The 18,641-nt window shown below is 41.6% G+C and overlaps 1 protein-coding gene across 6 annotated transcripts in view; it reads left to right on the top strand.

Annotated features, from left to right (window-relative positions):
* The window catches only part of NFATC2 (nuclear factor of activated T cells 2), a 101,972-nt gene extending 87,503 nt beyond the window's left edge, over window positions 1-14,469 (top strand). For 5 of the 6 annotated variants that reach the window (XM_054218214.1, XM_054218215.1, XM_054218217.1 and 2 more), the window contains exon 10: window positions 8,415-14,469. In XM_054218214.1, coding sequence (XP_054074189.1) covers window positions 8,415-8,470 — 56 coding nt within the window. In that variant the 3' untranslated portion in view covers window positions 8,471-14,469. Of the gene's footprint in view, window positions 1-3,958; window positions 4,047-8,414 lie in introns of all 6 variants that reach the window. The other variant, XM_054218213.1, reaches the window with a different exon arrangement.
* The last annotated feature ends 4,172 nt before the right edge of the window (window positions 14,470-18,641 follow it).

Here is an 18,641-nt window from a genome sequence, read left to right on the forward strand (position 1 = left end):
AAACAGGATATTTATCATAGACTTAGGAAGTTTAATAACACAAGAGTTTTTGCTTCATATTCATGTAGTTCCTGGCAGTGTCAGCATTAATATTCAGAGCCAGTTCTTTGCCAGATAAGCCGTGAAGGAGGTTGGCAGGGCCTGGCACTGGGTGCCACCCTGAACACCCTCCCTCAGGTTCAGTTTCACTATGTGCAGCGCTGTGGATGGAGAAGAAAAAGGGTTCTGAGAATGAGATTTAAAGAAACACCCCAGTTTTGATGGGGTGCCTCTTCCCATTGCACTTGTGCAGTGACTAAGATGCAACTCCTCTAAATTATGGTATTTTTACAGCAGGGACTGAGCCTGCAGATGAGCTCCCAGGGCTTCCCACAGTGATATGCTGAAGCCTATCGGGGCAGGAGGGAAAGGACATGACATTGCGCCTGAAGGTGCACTGTCTAGATTGCCAGCTGATGGGGATTCTTCCTCCAGTCGATGCATAGGCAGGGTTTGCGCCTATCTTAGAATCTTCTGATAAAAAATTGTCGACTAAATACTGAAATCCATCAAGCAAACAGGAAATCACACTCTGGAGCAAAAATTGCTCTTCTGCTCTTCTAGTCAGCAACCCAGGATGAGAAAGCTCGTGCGTGTGTACGTGTGTCCTGCAAATATCACATAACCCCAGTTTCCTGGTTCATGGACGAGGTGCCTAGAAAACATAACACATTGATTTCCAACAGATTCAAACAGGGATCAAATGGATTAAATAACTGAAAGCACGACAAATGGCACCTTAGAATTAAGGTGCCTTAGAATTCCTCCGTTCAGCTCGCTTTAGGGTAGCATTTGGCATCTGTTTCTCCAGGAGAGTATGTCATGTGTAAGCAATATAAGTCTCCCATATATTGTTTGCACTTCAGATTTCAGTCCTCTTGCTATGGGGGTCTCAATAAACTGGTCTTCCAGGGAATTAAACAAACAGTTAACACCCAGTTCTTTTCTTAACTGATTAACTGTGTGAAAGTCCTCTGGCCGTGGAAGTGTAATGATTTTTTACTAATCACTTACAGGTTCAGGTGCAACTTATTACTGATTTACAAGATTGTAACCATTTGTGTAACAAGCTGAAGTGAAGCATGGCAAAATAGGACAGGCACCCAACAGCTCCCTGCGCGGCAGGTAGCCCAGGGAGAGCAGCACAGGTTTCACGTTATCTCCGCTGCTGCAAACTGCTCTGTTTTCCTTCCCTTCTAACTGGTTGCTTCGCTTTGCATCACTGAAGAGAACTTGGCTGGAGGGAACTGCAGAGTAACAACTTCTGTCTGAGGGTAATGCATGAATAAACAAAAGCAGAGGGTTGTTTGTCTAAAATAAATTATTCAGGCTACCAACTGTCTCGGGATACCATTCCCAGACTTCCCGCACAGTCAGTGGAGAGAGCATCTGTGCGGCTTCTCACAAGTGGTACCCCAGTGTCTCCCAGGACAAGGCATCCTCAGGCTTGGGGGATGCACCTTCTCCTGCCTTTAGATGCTATACAGCAAAGTCAGAACAGGTCACTGTCTTCAAAGTGCTCTCCGTTGCCTATGTTGGTTCAATTTCATAATAGAAATACTTAGGACAGAATTTTTAGAGATATTGCGCACTCCAATGTTGACTGACGTTTACGAGTTTAAAGGCTTTAGGTTAGTAACTTAAATTGTTGCCTGTTAGAATATTTAGAGTCCCTAAGTGCCTCATGCCTTTGGTAGTTTGGGATCTAAACTACCTAAGGACTTTAAATCATCCTGGTAGGGACTTATGAAAATTATTTCTCTCTACTACATCCACACACTTAGTATAGGCTCATTCTATGCAGGTCATCATCATTTCAGGCTTTTTTCTGTTAGTTAAGCATGTGTTATTTAAGTTCCCTGAATGTGACCTTCACAGTCTTTCTGCATTTTTTAGACCAAAGCAAACCTGTAATAAATCTGGTCCTTCAGAGATACTTTGGACCTGGCTGGGGCAACAGGGCAAGGTATGATATAGCAGAGGTCCAGGCGCTGGAGTCCCACTACCCAGTCCTCTGCTCTAACCACTAGGTCACACTTTTTCCGGACAGTTTTTGATACAGTTGTTTTGTAGTGGTAGGCTGTTGATCTTTTCTGGAAGCACACTAAAAATAATGAAGGTACTTAGAAAATCCTTAAAATTCTTGGGGTAGTGTCACAGACAGATTTGTCTTTTGAGTATTTCCTTCTTGATAGTTTTGATGTATAGTGCCTTTAGGACACTGATTTTTTTTTAGTAGAAATAGCAGAGATATATTTATCTCCTGCTCTTTTTTAACAGGCACACCCAGCTTCGTGTTAAAGATTTTGGGTAGTATAGTACCAGAGATACTGATTGTTTTACTTTGCACCTCTGGAACTATATTGAAATATAAGGGAAAGATACTTAAATGTCGTGAGTGAAATCAGGATCCTGAGAATCACAAGGAGTTTAGATATTAATTTCAGTTGGGACAGGCTTTAGCCAAAAATATGCATTTTATTTAGATTCTGTTTTCCATCTGATATCTATATTATGATGTTAAATTCATGGAAAGATGCTGTTGGGTTTTGAGTCTGTTGAAACTATTATTGTGAAAATGCATCATGAGAGCTGAATTGCCACTTAGTTTGAGATCAGTAACTTCTTCCAAGAATTTGCTTAATTAATGGCTGTTGGGCTGGATGGTGTTGAAGAGGTTTATAGTTTACACAGACTGAATAGATTACAAGCAGGACAAGGAAGAAAAGTTGCAGGGTGCATCTGTTGGCATTATTTCAACAAGGTAAAACCTTTTTTTGACGTGTAGTGAAAGCAAAGCTTTACGGCTAAGTTATAAGTCCCCATTTTACAGAAAAAAAGCCTTTCATTGCTGTTGATTTATAAAACAACCCCTCTGCACACACCCAGTATTTTTCCCCAACACAGTTTGTTGGGTTTGGGCTCCTTGTGCCTGATACACCTAAGTTTGTGTTTACCAGTCAATTAGTTGCTCTGCTTGCATATGCAAAAGCTGATTTTCCAGGATGCAGAATATGAAATAGGCTGTGTACTGAGTGGTAGGTTCCAGCGTACGATACGTGGCTGCACAGTCTTAGGGAGCCAAGTAAAATATTTCTTTTCTATATATAGTGACCTGAAATCCAGCAGCAAAGACACTTCTGAATCTTGCACTCAAAACTAACTTAGTTTTTAAGAAACACTTTTTTCTCCTTAATATTGCAGTGATTTTTTTTTAATTTCCACATGGTTTTGCAGAAGTGCCAAATGCTTTCATTATGAATTCAAAAGAAATCTAAAAAGATCAGACAGAAAAAAAATGAAACAGAATTTAATATATTGCCATTTTATGAGAAAAAGTAATTCACCTTATTTGTGTTTGAAGCAAAGACACTAACTTTCGTATTTTCTTTGCACATATCTTTCCTGTTCCGTACAATTAAGGCAAAGTCTAATTTACACGGCCACTGTGGTTAGATCTCTTGTTTAAAAGGGACTGACTTTTGATCTGGCATAAATGTGTCATGTTTTATTTGGGCCACTAAGACGATAATATAACCGAATTTTGCAAAAGGCAGTGGCTAGTCTTTGACCTGACTTACAAGAAGCATGGACCTCGTGTGCCTCTGAAGTCTCAGATCAAATTACCAGCATTTCGCTTATGTTTTGTGATCAATTTAGGAGTGTACTTTTTGCATTCTTATTTTTAGATATTATCAGCTGAGAAAAGAGGGGTAAAAAGTAAAATCTAGTTCTGGATCTGAGCAAACGGAAAGGTCAGCGGTTAAGTTCTGCCTTATGTATTGTATATGCTGAAATGTCCTTTTAATAAATTAAACCACAAAATGAAAGAGTAGCTGAAAACTGTAACATTTGGCCTTGCAACATAGGTCAAAGGTTACCTTTTTTTCTCAAAAATGGTTTTGCAAATCTTTTTCAGAGCTGATAGACACACACCTTAGCTGGATACAAAACATTATATGAAAAAGAATGACTGTGATCTTTGATCCAAGCAATCAAAAAGAAAGGTAATTGGTACTTTTCTGCCTTTTCTCCAGCTGTGTGTTTCTCTTAACCTTTATTTATTTTTTTTCAATTAAAAAGTCATGCCCCTTTTTATTTGGCTTAAAGGGTTTAAAATCTCACTTAATTTAATTTAATTTTTTTTTTTCATTCTTTTTCTTCTCCACTTGTGTACCACAGAGCTGTCCTGAAGTAGCTGGGGGCCTGGTGGGCAGGGAAGGAGAGATGGGGTTGTGCATGCTGGGCTAAAGCTAAAGCATCCTGCTGTTTCCAGGCAGCAACTAGAATCACGTTAGGACCATGGTTTGCCTGGTCACGTTTTGAGGGCACACTGAAAATTCAGGGTTCAGCTTTCCTCCCCAGTCCCTGTTATGCCGTTAGTTCCTCCCTGCGTGTCATGTGTTTGCTTTGCATGTAAAAATGCCTCTTGGCTGCGTCGGCGGAGCAAACATGGAATACTGCAGGGAGAAGCCCACTGGAGCTGAACTTTGCCTCCTCTGATGAGAGCCAAAGGGCACGAGACCCCAGTCACTGCCATGGGCATAGTGCTGTGACAGCATCGACTTCATCGGTGTTATTCCAGATGTATACATGGAATAACGCTAATAAAGTTGTTATTCCGATGTGTGTGTGAATGTGTGCGTACGCATGCATATGAGTGTGTGTGCGTGTATATAATCAATTACAAGGAGCCTGACTCATTGCCAGCTAAAATTGGAGACTGTTTTCTGTCTCTGGACTACTAGTTGAAGCTCGGTATTTAATACAACCCACTATCATCCCGCAAGTGAATACACTCCAGATTTCTATCTGAGAGGATGTGAATTAGAGTCTTAAATGTCTTTGAGGACTGGAGCCTGAGAGACTGACTCTAACCCATCAAAGCTGAGTGATTAGAAGAACGCAGACATTCTCCCATGACTTCGGCCAGCCTTTCGCATTCAGCTAACTTGGGGATCTCTCAGTACTGGGGCTGTAATATTCGTACAACAGCAGTATCTAACAGAGGATATGCTGAAGGGATTCAGGCCTAACTAGGCATTTCCTTGGTCTGGATGGATGACGTCAGCTGTAATTTCAATATCCTTTTTTATTATTTAATCTTTCATTATCTTGGCATATGTCCTCATGGCCCCATTTAATCAGTTCTCTCTCATTAAATGGATCAATAGCACTGTGCTACAGAGCTGCCACAGGCCAGGCACCTTAAATAACAATATTTTATTTATTAATCACATCATCTCCATTTCCTCTCTGCTAGAAATGAGCAAATAATGAGAACTGATACTTGAGATACATTTTAACCATGCTACCAAAAAAATAAATGGGAGTTCAGAATAGTGAGTTCAGCACATGGTCTCAGCTTCCTCTGAAGTTTAGATATGTCTCAGGTCGCTGATTTTGTTCAACCTACTATTGAAACCCAAGTCACTGAGATTACACGTGGATCCAGATCCACATGCTCTCAAATCTGGAGCAGATCACCAAAGATGTGTGATTTCACTAAACTCACTCTGGAGGTGGCGCCAAGCTGGGAGATACTGGCCTTGGGGTCCATTCTTGTAACACTTATGTACTTATTAGATTTAGGCACTCTGGTTGTAGATTAGGACTTTTTGTGCTGAGACAATCATTGACTTACACGTCTTTCCCTTAGAGCTCCCAGATTAGTGTTGCCCAACCTAGACCGCACCTATCTCCCCTCACCACATGGATTTTGGTGAAATTCAGGGTGACTACAGGACATTGAGGCCAACTAGTAAGAGGAAGCTCCCTTGTCATTCAGATGCTTAAAACAAAAATCCAGTTTCCCACCTGTAAGAGCTCACGCAGAGAGAGCCCAACTGCACCCAAGCACGGTCCTGCAGCTCAGCTACAGCGTTAATGTTTCATACTGTTCCCCACAGCTTTTTAGCTCTTTCAGATTGTAGGCCCCCTGTAACCTCAGCCCGCAAACCCCACGGCTGACCTCCCCTGCAGCATGCAGGAAGGAAAGTGAAGTTTGCAGGCTAAGCCCTTCACCGCACCGTCCAACCTGCCTGGAGCTGGCGAGCGGAGGTCCCCGCACTGGCCAGGCTCTGGGCTCGGGGTCTGCTGGTGCTGCACCACAGATTTCACTTTGCCTAGAGCTCAGGCTGGGAAACAGAACCAAAAATGGACTCCTCAAAAGACTGTAGGTTTAGTAAACTCCATTTAATTATCTGCTCATTTTTCACTTAGTATTTAACCCTTCCTAGATGAAGATGACTGTTGGCTACAGTATTTCCACAAGTGGTGGTTGTATTAAATGAAAGGAAACTCGTACACGGTATTTTTGGTACGCTGGCTGCTCAAACAAATGTGTCGATAAATAAATCGGCCTGCAGTCTCGGCCTACTTGCTTTTAGAAAGGAAATGACCCTGTAAGAGTGGGTGCCCACTTCTTTTACCTCACTGCTATTTTTAGCTGAGGCTGTGAAAAATTTCCATTGAAGACCTGCTCCTCTCATTTCCTGGGTAGAGCAAACAGGAAGCCCTTCTAACTGAGCTGGAGGAGGTTTTTTGCCTGAAAGTGGACCAACCTCACCTCCCACTGGTTGCTTGCTTGCACTGCAGAGCAGCAACACACCAAATACACCCCACACGTGCTTTATTTGCAAGAATTCACCCAAAAGGCTGGTAGAAGCTACCAGGTGTGGGTGGGAGGTAGAAAGTTGGGCAGTAGGAGAGGACAGGAGGTTCTGCTGTCAGCCATGCTTTTTTGCCCATGTCTTCTCCAAGAGGCACCAGTGTGGTTGAAATCAGGCATTTCCTGGCTGAAATTAGAAAGAGCTAAACTCTGAGCTGTTAACGGTGGGATTTTTGAGACGGAGGGATGGAAATAGCCTTGTGTGGCACAGGCTATGGGGTTCCTTCAGGAGAGTTTCCTGTACCTGGAAACATGGAGGGCTGTCTCTTTGCTCCTACCATCAAGCACCTGTGCTGTGCTCAGGGCAAATACTTAGTCCTTGAGGAGTATAGCCCACCACAGCAGACATCTGTACAGTAATAACATGGAGCTTTGCATAAAACATAGATTTTTTTTTACTTTCTCAGAGATAAATTCCATTGCATGTAGAGTGGAGGGAGCTTTCAAACTACTAGTCAAACATTAAAAATTAAATCATGTGTTCCCCTTCCCACAGACAATAAGAGACTGGGTGCCATTTTTTTTTAATTGTGGGAAGTGGTGAAATACTATGTCAATTAATTTTTTTTCATAAACATCTGTTAGAAATGGGCCTAAATATGGGGGAGCCTTGCAGCTGCATACCTGAGGATTAATCAGTCTTGGGTGAGGGTCGTGTTTGGTTTGATTTAGTCCTTGTCCAGTCTTTAAATATTAATGAGGAGAAATCATTTAGATCTGGGGTCTGAAACCTTTGATTTTACTGCAAATTTGTCAAAGTAGATAAAGAGTTTCTGAACCGCGGACCCCCTTGGTGAATACGGCACCAAGGAGCTGCATGTGAAATGGAGCCCCAAAACAGGCAGTGCTGGAGTTTGGCACATCATGTGTCTCCTAATACAAGTGCAGCCTAGAGAGAGAATTAGTGTTCTGGGAGGTACCAAAGGCTTTAGGCAAACAAGTGTGAAAGGTAGACGGGAGAGAATGGCTGTTATATATAATATGTAATATTGTTCTGATTTTAAACAGATAACAAAGTTCTTCTGTCTTCTCTTGAGCTTTATTAACAAGCCTGTCCCAGTCTCCTAGAGTATCGTAGCGATGCATGGAAGTTTGCTTATGCTACAATCTACAAACAAACTATAACAAAACTGTAGGGCAAATAGAGTCTACAGCAAGATGTAACATCCCCCCCTGCCCCCCTCAAAAAAACCAAAACCCAAACACAAAAAAGCCAACACTTTTTGACCTGAACTGCAGTCTCTGTGTTTTCAGCACTGTCCATAATATTTCCTCGAAATCTGACCTTTCTCTGTTCAACATATTCTTATTTCAACCTAGCGAGACTATTAAAATGCTCAGATACTTACAGATATTTATGGTTTTTAACCGAGGTAAAGCAAATGTCTGTGAAAGAGGGAAAGTGTTGCGTACGTAAGGGCTGTAGCGTGTACTGGACGCTTGGTACAGCTTCTCAGTTGTGCTTTTATGGTAGTTGAAGCATGCTGAACACAGTGTAAACCCCCTCTCTCCGCTCCTTCCCCCTTGCCTTCCAAAAATATGTAGTCTGGGTAAATAGGACTTAAAGTTTTAGGTTTTAATAACATTTTGTTATGAATACAGAGGGGATGTTTTCAGCTTAACAGCAAACTGCTCAAGGATTGCATTTACTTTTTGTGATTTTGAAAGTGCTCTAACATTTCTTCCTCTTTCTTTTATTTCACAGTTAACGAAATTATCAGGAAGGAATTTTCTGGACTCCCTGCCAGAAATCAGACATAGAAGAGACAACTTTTACCGAATCCTTCCATAACTGACCTCTTAGATCCTTCCAATGCCCCTGCAACCTCACGCTTCCTTAACTGTTCATCTCAAGGCACCAATTCAATGCAAGGAACAATGTATTGGCATCGAGCTGACAGCCTTGACTAAGCAACTCGCCACCTCTCTCTGTAAACATCGAGAAGGACACCCTTCCTTTCGTCCAAAGACTGTATTGTTCTCATATAACAGAGCATCTGTCTGAGGAAACTCTTCAAGCCTGCTGCAAAATATCTGTCTATGTATCGATCTATCTTGGTAATAAGGGAGAAGCGAGATGTCACTCCTGAACACCGCACAAAGCAAGGGAGGTTATATATTAGTGCTTATTTGGGTGGGGTGGGAAACGGGGGAAGAAAGAGTAATATATTCCATAAAAGAATAACGACGTTTTGCAGTTTGCTAACAATGACTTGCCCTCCAGGTCTCAAAGCACTTTTGAGACATTTTATCGTTGTAGGAAACTGAGGCAATCCAAGCTTGCTCAGCCTTTATCCGACCTGGGATCAAAAGCCATTTTTTTTTTCTGACTCTGAGCACTGTGATCAGTGTTTCAAACAGTAGATGTCAGCTGAATCCCGGAGTTTTCTTCATTGTTCTTGTCAGACTGGATAGGAATTTGAAGGAGAAGGATGCTCACAGAGAACCAGTGAAAAGAGCAATTCCGCAGTTCTAGCACCTGTCCCAAGGTAAAAGAAACCCAGATAAAACAGAGATTAATATATAGGAGTCACAGTAAATCCAAAGATTTTATGTTTGATTCGTATTAATATTTAGTCAGTGTATGAACACATCTTAGATATTTTCTCTCTAATAAATTGTTGCTGTTTCTTTTCATATAGAACCTGCTATTGGCTCATAACTTATCTCATTTAGCAGCTGTAACATTTAACCACACAAGCTGCAGAGGAAAAGACTTGCATCTTACAGAAACCATATGTTCCAGAAAAAGTATACACTTACTTATATTCACCGTGTCTCTTTAGCTTTGCAAAGCTACCAGCAATTTCTGGAAAGGTGAAATTTCCACGTGAGTTAGTATCTTTGTTATGTTTTGCTTCATGTGTTAGAATATGCTGTACTGCCGCAGGCTTATCATGATAAGAGATAACCGCTGCCATCTGCAGTTGTACAGCTAGAAAGTTTGTAACATTTTGATGTGTCATTGCTACCACAGTGTGATGAAAAGGCATTGTGAGTGGATAATCAATGTACAGTAAAAAATAGCCGTAATATTGTAGGAGATATGTAGTAATCTTTTCTGGTTTTGTAAATGAGGAACACGATATTTTTAAGAGTGCAGAGCCTGATCTCTGTTCTAGAGCACAGTGAATCTATCCTGTTCTCAGTTGTTTCACAGTAAACTTTGCTAAACACCAACGTGTCCGCATGCTCACAGCAGGAATTAGGTTACATGAATATAGCAAACCTGGAGAGCAGCTGCATAATTGGTTCCCCCATATTGCAAGAAAGATCTTGCACAAACCCTGCAGAGTATGTGCTCAGTTCAAGAGGAATCTTTTCAGGTGTATTGAGAAGAATGTATTTTCTGTCACTAAAAGCTGGCACTTTAACTCTGCAAGATCTTCAGTTTTAGAGTTAGAAGCATTAGGCTTTCCAGAACACCTGACCTACATCTCACCTATAACCTTGGACATTAATAACGCATTAATGACAGTAATAATGCAGCTTGGGGAGTTTGCCTCTTTTTTCCCCTTGAAGTACTGCTAACACACACTGGCAGCAGTAGTGTAAGACAGCGAGTGAGTGGTAGCAGGCATTGGTCCACTTTGTGAGATTCAAACCTTTTGTCACAAAACGAGTCCCCTGTATCCCATTTCAGCAACACCAAAACGTCACTGGCCAAGAATGCCTCATCCTGGTGCCCATATTGTGAATTCCACATGGTGTGTTGGTACAAATGTTGAGATAACCAAGCCTCAGCCTGTTACCTGCAGCAGTGAAAATGGCCTTTTTTATTACTACTTTTACAGAAACAAAACTGAAGCTGGGACTAGCTGAAATGACTTCTCTGCAGGGGAATTATTGATTGTTAAACAGCCCTTGTATAGAACTTCGACTGGCTTACATGCCTCAAATAAGCTATTTTGGATTGCTTTAAAACTGCCAGTTTGCCAGAATCTGACACATATTATGGATTTTTAATGCACTCTGATGTTTTGGACAATTTTGAAAACATTCCTCAGCACAAAAGTTGCCTGTCAGAAGCTCTTTGATGCAGCTGAGCAAAAGAACAGACTAACCACGTCTCCCAGTTTCACAGAATTAACGCTTGGAAGTACCAAACATGGCCATCTGTTTTTTCCCTGAGCCAACCTGTAAAGTATAGGAGAAATTTAAAAAAAAAAAAACAACCACAAACCAAAACCCCATTCACAGAAAATGAAAAATCCCCAAATAAATCACAAAAATTTTTCTCCTGCTGGGGATTTTAAATAAAATATCAAAAAGAAGAACATGAACTACTTTTCAAATCCGTAGACGCACTGACGTAGTCTAAAAATACTGCTGCTTATTTGGTGCTTGTCCATAGCAACTGCTTGTCAATAGTCTTCTGTATACAGCTGAACGGCTGCTCTCAAAGAAGTCAGATACCCGCTCACCAAATCCACCAGCAACCTTCTCCTGCCATGAGCCACTGCACTATGCATGTCATGATGCAGACTGATTTTTATTTTATTTTATTTTTTTTTTTGCCACTGTCCCCCATTCATCTTTTAAGCATCTTTCTCCCCTTTTTACTAGAAGGCACACGTGTATAGCAGGCAAGAAAAATGTGGACGCATAGCAAAGGCTTTTCAGTGTTCAAAGGGACCCAGGCAGGCAAACCCCTGAGCCCCTGCAATGCTCCATCAAAGCTGCTTTGCAGGATGCTCCATGAAACACGTGCTCTTTAACTGAAGGGTAAGATTTCCACTGCTCTTATGTGTTCCTTCAGGCACTTTGCTATAGCGAGGGGGGGAGAGGATATTTTTTTTTTTAAATGTGCTACAAGTGTTTACTCGTGCTTGCAATAGCTGTATTTCTTCCTCATTTTTAATGCGTAAATATTAATCTGTATGTGTGTTTGTGTAGGTGCACATACATATATATTTATATAATATAACCATGTATACACAGATATATATGGTTATATTATGTACATATGATTATATGTGAATGCACACACACCTTGTTACAAACTTGGGTCGCGCTCCTGTAATTGGCTCCAGTCAGCCAGCCCTCGGCAGGCACATGAAGCCAGCTACTGGAGCGAGGGTTCATGAGATGTATATAATATAGACTACATTTTAGTGGTTTTATTTACAGCTACATGAGGTCAGGCTGTGCTACTCTCTCCGCTTTCACTTGCAACTGTTAGTTAAATAATACAGCTTTAACCAACTTTATATTTATTTCCGGAGAAAAGGTGTATCCTCGGCCATCGCTTTACGCTTTGTTGTTTCTTTTTAAAAAGAAAACTGATATGTTAAAATTATATAGCTAGGCTGAAGAACTTCAAAATACACAGTACTAAATTATTTCCTGTTCTTGCTGAGCAGTGTTTTTCCAGTATTAATATTTTGTTACTTAATACAACTTGCTCTCTTTCTGTAGAAGCATTAGCTTAACCTTGGAAGAGTTAATACCATTTTGTGAGTAATTTGTTCTCACTTTATCTGGAAGATAGCCATATTTGCACATGAGGAAATTCTGTCTTTCCTCAGTTATCTGAATGTTTCACCACAGTGCCTTCCTGCCATTGTACCAAAGGCCTCCAAATATATTGTCTACAGGGTGAACAACTCTAATGCATTTTCCATCAAAGTTATACCATGAGAAGTGCATGGGGCTCATTGGAACTCAAAGTTCATCATCTCTTTCGTTTTTGTATGTGTGTGCGTTTTTTAACTTCCATTTTTCCATCCAAGCTTTGGCTGCAAATACAGGATGAGCTTTGATAAACTTCTGCATCAAATATATGAATACGTAGAATAAAATCATCGTTCATGATATATAAACAGTCCGAGAGTGGAATGGGAGTGGACAGATATCAGGAAGATTTTTTTTGTCAGTTATGAGTGCTGGAAGTACAGTTTGCCAGGAAAGTAATTGCTCGTGAAGATCCTTGCAATGAAATATGAAGTCCCGTTTTTGTTTTTCTCCATGAGAATGAGCAAAATGTAAGACCTGAACAACAGCAGTGGAATGAAAGTGTCTAATGTATGTGTTTTTATTGGTAGAAAGAATGTAGAAGAGCCATGGTTTTTGCACTTGCTTTATTTGTATCCATGTAAATATGTATCACTTCCATTCTTCTCGTAGGAATACAGCATTTTCTGAATGTAGAATATTTCCAAAACCAGCACTATGTTATTCTCTATTGTATAAAATGCTGCTGCTTCATAACATATCTAAAACAGTTCTCAAATTAGCTAGCATGTTTTTTTAAAGTATATTTTGTAATCCGTATCTTTGCAAAAAAGTGTCTATGCTTTTCGTCTGACCAAATATGCAACACCTTTTGAATTAAGGATAGTATTTATAAAGGATCAATTTTCATTTTCTGAGTGTATTAATTTTCTATGCAATTGTTGTTGAATTGTTATTGTCCTAAGAAAAGATGTAATTGATACATTTTCCAAAGACTTCAAAGACAGCTTTAAACACTTCAGAAATATGTTTCTAAATATTTCAATCTGACTTTTTCCCCTGCATTTCTTTCCAAATTGCTACTTAATAGGGAGCAATTATCTGCCAGATGGGATTCAAGAAAATGACTCTTTTAATTCCAAATCTTAAACTGATTCAGATCTTCATAAATTTTTCACCACTTAAAGTCATCTGATGTTCCGGTTTATCTGCAATTCTGAGTGTTCGTTATTTATATTACGTATTCCTGTGCAATACAAAGAGACGCCAATGTTAGGTTTAGACTGGGTGAATTGTAAATTCTCCAGAAATCAACTGTTTTCCTCATCGTTTACATTGCAATGATTTCTTACCTGTAAATGTAAGGCATCTATCTGTCATCACACGTGGAAAGTTATAATTCTTTATTAATCTCAGTTCAGAATGAATAATCCACCTTTTTTGAACATTTTCCATAAGATTGACATCGGTCTTTTCTAATGTCTGCTACTTTATAACTGCAGTGGGTGACAGCCGATAGCAATCTGTTTAACCCCCAGTCAGTACCTATCTCATCTACTATGGTCTGTTTAAGATTCGTTTAGCCATTTTCATCGTTCCTGGGGTACAAAAAAAAATAAATTGGTACCTGACCCATATTGCAATAAATTTCAAATGAAGGTGCTGGTACTGTAAAAGATCATATAGGCTGCAAACGAGTGGTTATCTGGGGAAAAGTTAGTATTTTGAGTTTCTGTTCAATAACTCTCATAAAATAGCAAAATTGGGTAGAAAGCTCTAGAATGATTGAGTCACAAAAATGAATAATGCTGTACGTGTTTGTAATAGCCCAGAAATCCACAGACGTGTTGTTGGAATAATCACTTATTCCAGGATTAAACTGCCATCATCTCACTGATGCTGATCAGTACCTTACCACACAAGCTCTGTGGTGAGACCTGGGAACAGAGGATCAAGGTACAGCTCAGTCTTAGTAACTGTGGCCTAACTGGGACTTACGCGTTGTATGTGTGTATGTGTGCGCATGTGTGTAATTACGAAGTGATCCCTCTCGTTCGGGTAAGACCGTATGTTAATAGATACACGAGTGAGCAACTGTCACTCAAATCATCCTAACAGATGTCCTTTTAATCAAACTGTTTGTTCAAAAGCCTAACTTCAAGAATTGAAAAGGGGTTTATATCATTCACATTCCTACAACAACATTGTTAACCTCCAATGTAATATTTTTTTTGCTATCTGTAAAATATTTTTATATATTGCCTGTACTATGGTAGTTTAGCAATAAACAAAAGGATATCATCTGCTGCATGAGTGTTTGGTCTATTCTTTTGGTCTATTCTTAAATACCTTTATCACCTTTGCTAAACTAATATCAAGTGGGTGAGTCACGCACTCAATAGTTGTCTTGTCCTCATCACTCTCCTAAATACTCACAAACGGGAGGTGTGTAAGGATTTCAGAGAAGGGAGTACTTTGTGAATGAAATGCCCAGTGCCCCTTTGGCTCAAGATCCCATGCAGTGTCTGTCGATGAGATCGATTGAGTCATACAGTGACAATTTTATGAACTTCTTAGCTTTCTCTTACTGTCTATTTCCCCTCATTTAATTTTCTATTCCCACCAGAACCATCCCAATAAAAAGCACTAACCACTCCACATCAACAGGTACTCCACAGAGTTTTCTCCTTTTTACAGCATTAATTTACATCTGTGTAAATATCCATCTGCATCAGTATATGCTTTTTAGAGACTGGGAAATGTACTCCATTTAGGTTTTGCTCATTGAAAATCTTAATTCTGCATTTCTCTACTGGAGACACTAAAAGATGCGTTTCCATACTGCTGTGCTGGAAGAATGCCCAGAGCCCATTATGTCTCAGTAAGAGTCGAGTTTATATAGCGTACAATTAAAGACATTTACCTTAACAAAATCAATATTATCCTTTGCATTTAAAAACAGAGAATTCAAACCATATTTGGTGCATTTGTTGGACATGGAGCAAGCGCTTTGCCTTTCTTATTCAGAAAAGCCTCAGAGCGAGCGCCATGTGGAAGTTCTTAACTCCCAGTACACTGTACAAAGGCTGGGAAGCTCATAAACCAGACAGGCTTCGCCAACAAAGAAGCTGTTACTGGCTAGGAGAGAACATTTTATGATGAGCAAATATATGGCACACAGGATTTTAGCTTTATTCAGCAACAGGAAAATCTAAGTCACTTAACCTGGAAACTCCACAGCTAAGGGCTGAGAACGCGAACACCTGACCTGATACTCTGGCTTTAATTTCTGCCTTGGGACCAAATTAAAAGACTAGAACAGTACCCCAGATTTTCAGTCTTAACGGGAAATTTCCTGGATTTTGTAGACTTAACTCACGCCTTTATACCCCTTCAACATAGCTGACTTTTTTCCCAGTTTTGCTTTTCATGGTAGCAGCAAGGCAGAAAAATTCATGTTTCTAACGAACATCTGGGTTTCGTATGAGAACTCGCTCGCTCGCGTGCTCCATTGTGTAAATATGCGATTTACAAGTTCTTTTCTTCCCCCCCCCCTTTTTTTTTATATAAATACAAATGTAATTTACTCAATTTAAGAAGCTGCCTTTCAGCTTCAAACCAGATTCTTTTCTAAGTGCATCATCACTGGCTGGCTCAGGTGGCCACGCTCAGCTGGGCTGCTGCTACGGGAGCTTCGCAGGAAAGACGCGCTGCCACCCAACACTGTCCTCCTCTTTCCACCCCTGCTCAGCCCCTCTGCCTGAGCTGGGCTCTGCTCCTGCGAGCAGCTGTCATCTCCGAGCGCTCATGTTATAGAGGGGCTTGGGTTATTTTTATATAGGGAATGCCACAGCACAGGATCTGGGCTCCTGCTAAACCAAAGGCTGCTGGCGCAGCAAAATTGCTGAGGTTGTGAGGAACCACTTAACCTAAAATCCAGGGGGGGGAAGGGGGAGGTGGGAGAGGCTGGCGGGAGCGGCAGCGCACAGGAATTGGCCAAATCCAGGCACGGGAGGTGGCTGCGGCACGAAGGCACTGCTTCACTCGGCAGAGAGCAGCGCCGAAATCACAGCTGGGCTCAAGGGGCGGGAGCAGGGAGGCAGACCAGAGCAAGGGAGGCAGGCACGGAAATAAAAATGATCTCTATCTGCCGCTCAGATATAGATATAAGAAATAAAAAGAGTAACAGGATATTTGTGCCTTGCAGTCTATTAGGCGTCTAACTACCTTTGAGAGCCCAGCTCTGCTTGGGGATTTTGGCTGAAATGGACTTGCAGGCCAGGGATGGGGCACGGGGAGCAAGCAGCCAGCATTCACCATTCCAGCCTTGTTTTCCTCAGGAATGAAGTTAAAAAGCATAACAAACCTTCCTTGGCCAACTGCAGCATTTATGCGCAACTATGGGAGTATACGCAACTAAAAAAGTAATTTCTGGGTGATATTAACTGCTCTAAGGGCCTTGGGCTCCAGATAGTATGAAACCAGCAGTAAGAAACTGCAGCTTAACCCCTTGGGCTTGCCTCTGGGCTTGCCAACGGCTCGTATCCTGGCTCTGCCTCCGGTGGAGGTGAGAGACAGCCAGGCCAGCGCTGGCCCCGTGTAGGGAGCCCCGACGCTGCCCCGAGCCCTCTCCAGTGAGGAAAGAGCCGAGGAAATATGACTCGGAGTCCCCCTGGGAGCAGTCCGGTCCTTCCACCACCTCTAGCTGAGAGCAGCGACCGAGAGTGACTATTCTGAAATGCCGCTGAAGGTTTAGGGCAGATTAGGACGCCTGCTGTCCCAACCCCCCCTCCAGCAAAGACGCAGTCGCTGCCTGTGCGGCCGAGCCCCCCAGCCCTCCGTGGGAGCCGTCGGTGTAGCAGCAGCAGCGTGGCCGAGGGGAAAATATTACAGCCTCTGGCCCTGCAGAGCAGAACAGGGATAAATACTGTGATTTTGTGGCAGGCCTTTAATGATAGCCTAGGAGTAATCACAGAAGGAGTCAAATTTGAGTCATACTAGTTTTGCCAGATACTATCAGTGACATTTTTGTCAGCTACATGCCCCCCCGCTTTAATTTGCATTTTTTTTGCAATGGCGGAAATTGTCACAAACCCACGTGCCTTGACTTTTTACAGCAGGCAAACTCAAGGCATCAAAAGCCATCAAAGATTCAGACATATGTGCGTGTCCCACAGAAACTTACAACAACAGACCTCCTCACATCTTGTTGCCTGATTTCTTGCAAAATTTGCCCTAATCTGTGCTACAGTAACTGAAGCCAGTGGTTTTAATACTGCCCTTTATATACCAAAAATACATATCTGCTTCTAGCTGAAAGAAAAATTCCAGCCTGGCTGGGAAAGGATGGGAGTCAGTGGTGGTACCCGCACGTGTGCTGCTGCTGCGTGGCAAGTGGTGGAGCTGGACAAAGTTTTCATCCGTTCTCTGGAAGCGTGAGCAGGAAGGATGAACATGCACCGCAGGCTTACTGCAACTACCAGCAAACTTTCCCCATCCCAAATTAAAATTAAAAGGTTTCCAGCACGAGAAAAACATCCATGGGAAATGGGGCCTCATTTGCTTACCGTAAGAGCCGTGGAATGCTGCTGTTAATTCCCAAAACTTATTTTTAAAGTGGCTTCACAGCACAGGCATTGCTAATGTCTCCAGCCGGCAGCACCGCAGTCTGCCCAGGTGTCGTATGGGGACCTCCGCAGCTGCTCAGCGGTTGGGCCCCGCGGTGTGACACATTGGCCATATTAGCTGTGTGCCGTGCTAGGTAAGAGTACCTGAACGTGGCAGTGATGGGAATTCGTGTATCCGCCTGCCACAATTCAGTTAAAGTGAAGCTTCATTGACAGGCAGGTTATTTTTCCTTAGAGTGATGCTAAGGTCTCAGTTTTGACCTGTGGACACACTCAATACATCACATCCGTGGTAAGGCTCGCTCACCGGTGAGAGGAATAGTCCTGAAGATTTAAGTTGGCCTGAGTAAATTTTTTACGGACCCTTTATATAAACTTATCGAAAGACAAGCGTTATCATGAAAGCCTTCTCAGATGCCCGATTATATCAGCACGAGCAAGCCACTGAAATCTAAGCCCAACAGATATTTCATTTCTAAGCTTTTTCATGTTAGGCTTCACTAAAAGAAAACATGACAGGAGAGAGAAAGACCTTTCTTTTTGGAGCTGAAGTCTCCTGTGAGTACCTCACCCTACCGTTAGCACTGGAACGCCTTTCTTTCCTTATGCTTTTTCTTTTGCCCAGTTCTAAACTCAGACATTTCTATAAATCAGGATTTGTGCTGGCTGTGTACACAGGGCTTTTGCAAGAAACTGTATTGGCTTCATTTACCTTTAAGAAAGTGATATAAGAAATAAATGAAAGGAATAAATGTAATTGAACCACGCCCACATATCTTACATTTTCTAGGCTTTTATATGAGAATGAGCTAAGTAATACTTTGCCCCACAACAGCACAGCTGCTGGGGCC

Source organism: Rissa tridactyla, chromosome 12 (genome assembly GCF_028500815.1).
Source record: "Rissa tridactyla isolate bRisTri1 chromosome 12, bRisTri1.patW.cur.20221130, whole genome shotgun sequence".
NCBI lineage: Eukaryota > Metazoa > Chordata > Aves > Charadriiformes > Laridae > Rissa > Rissa tridactyla.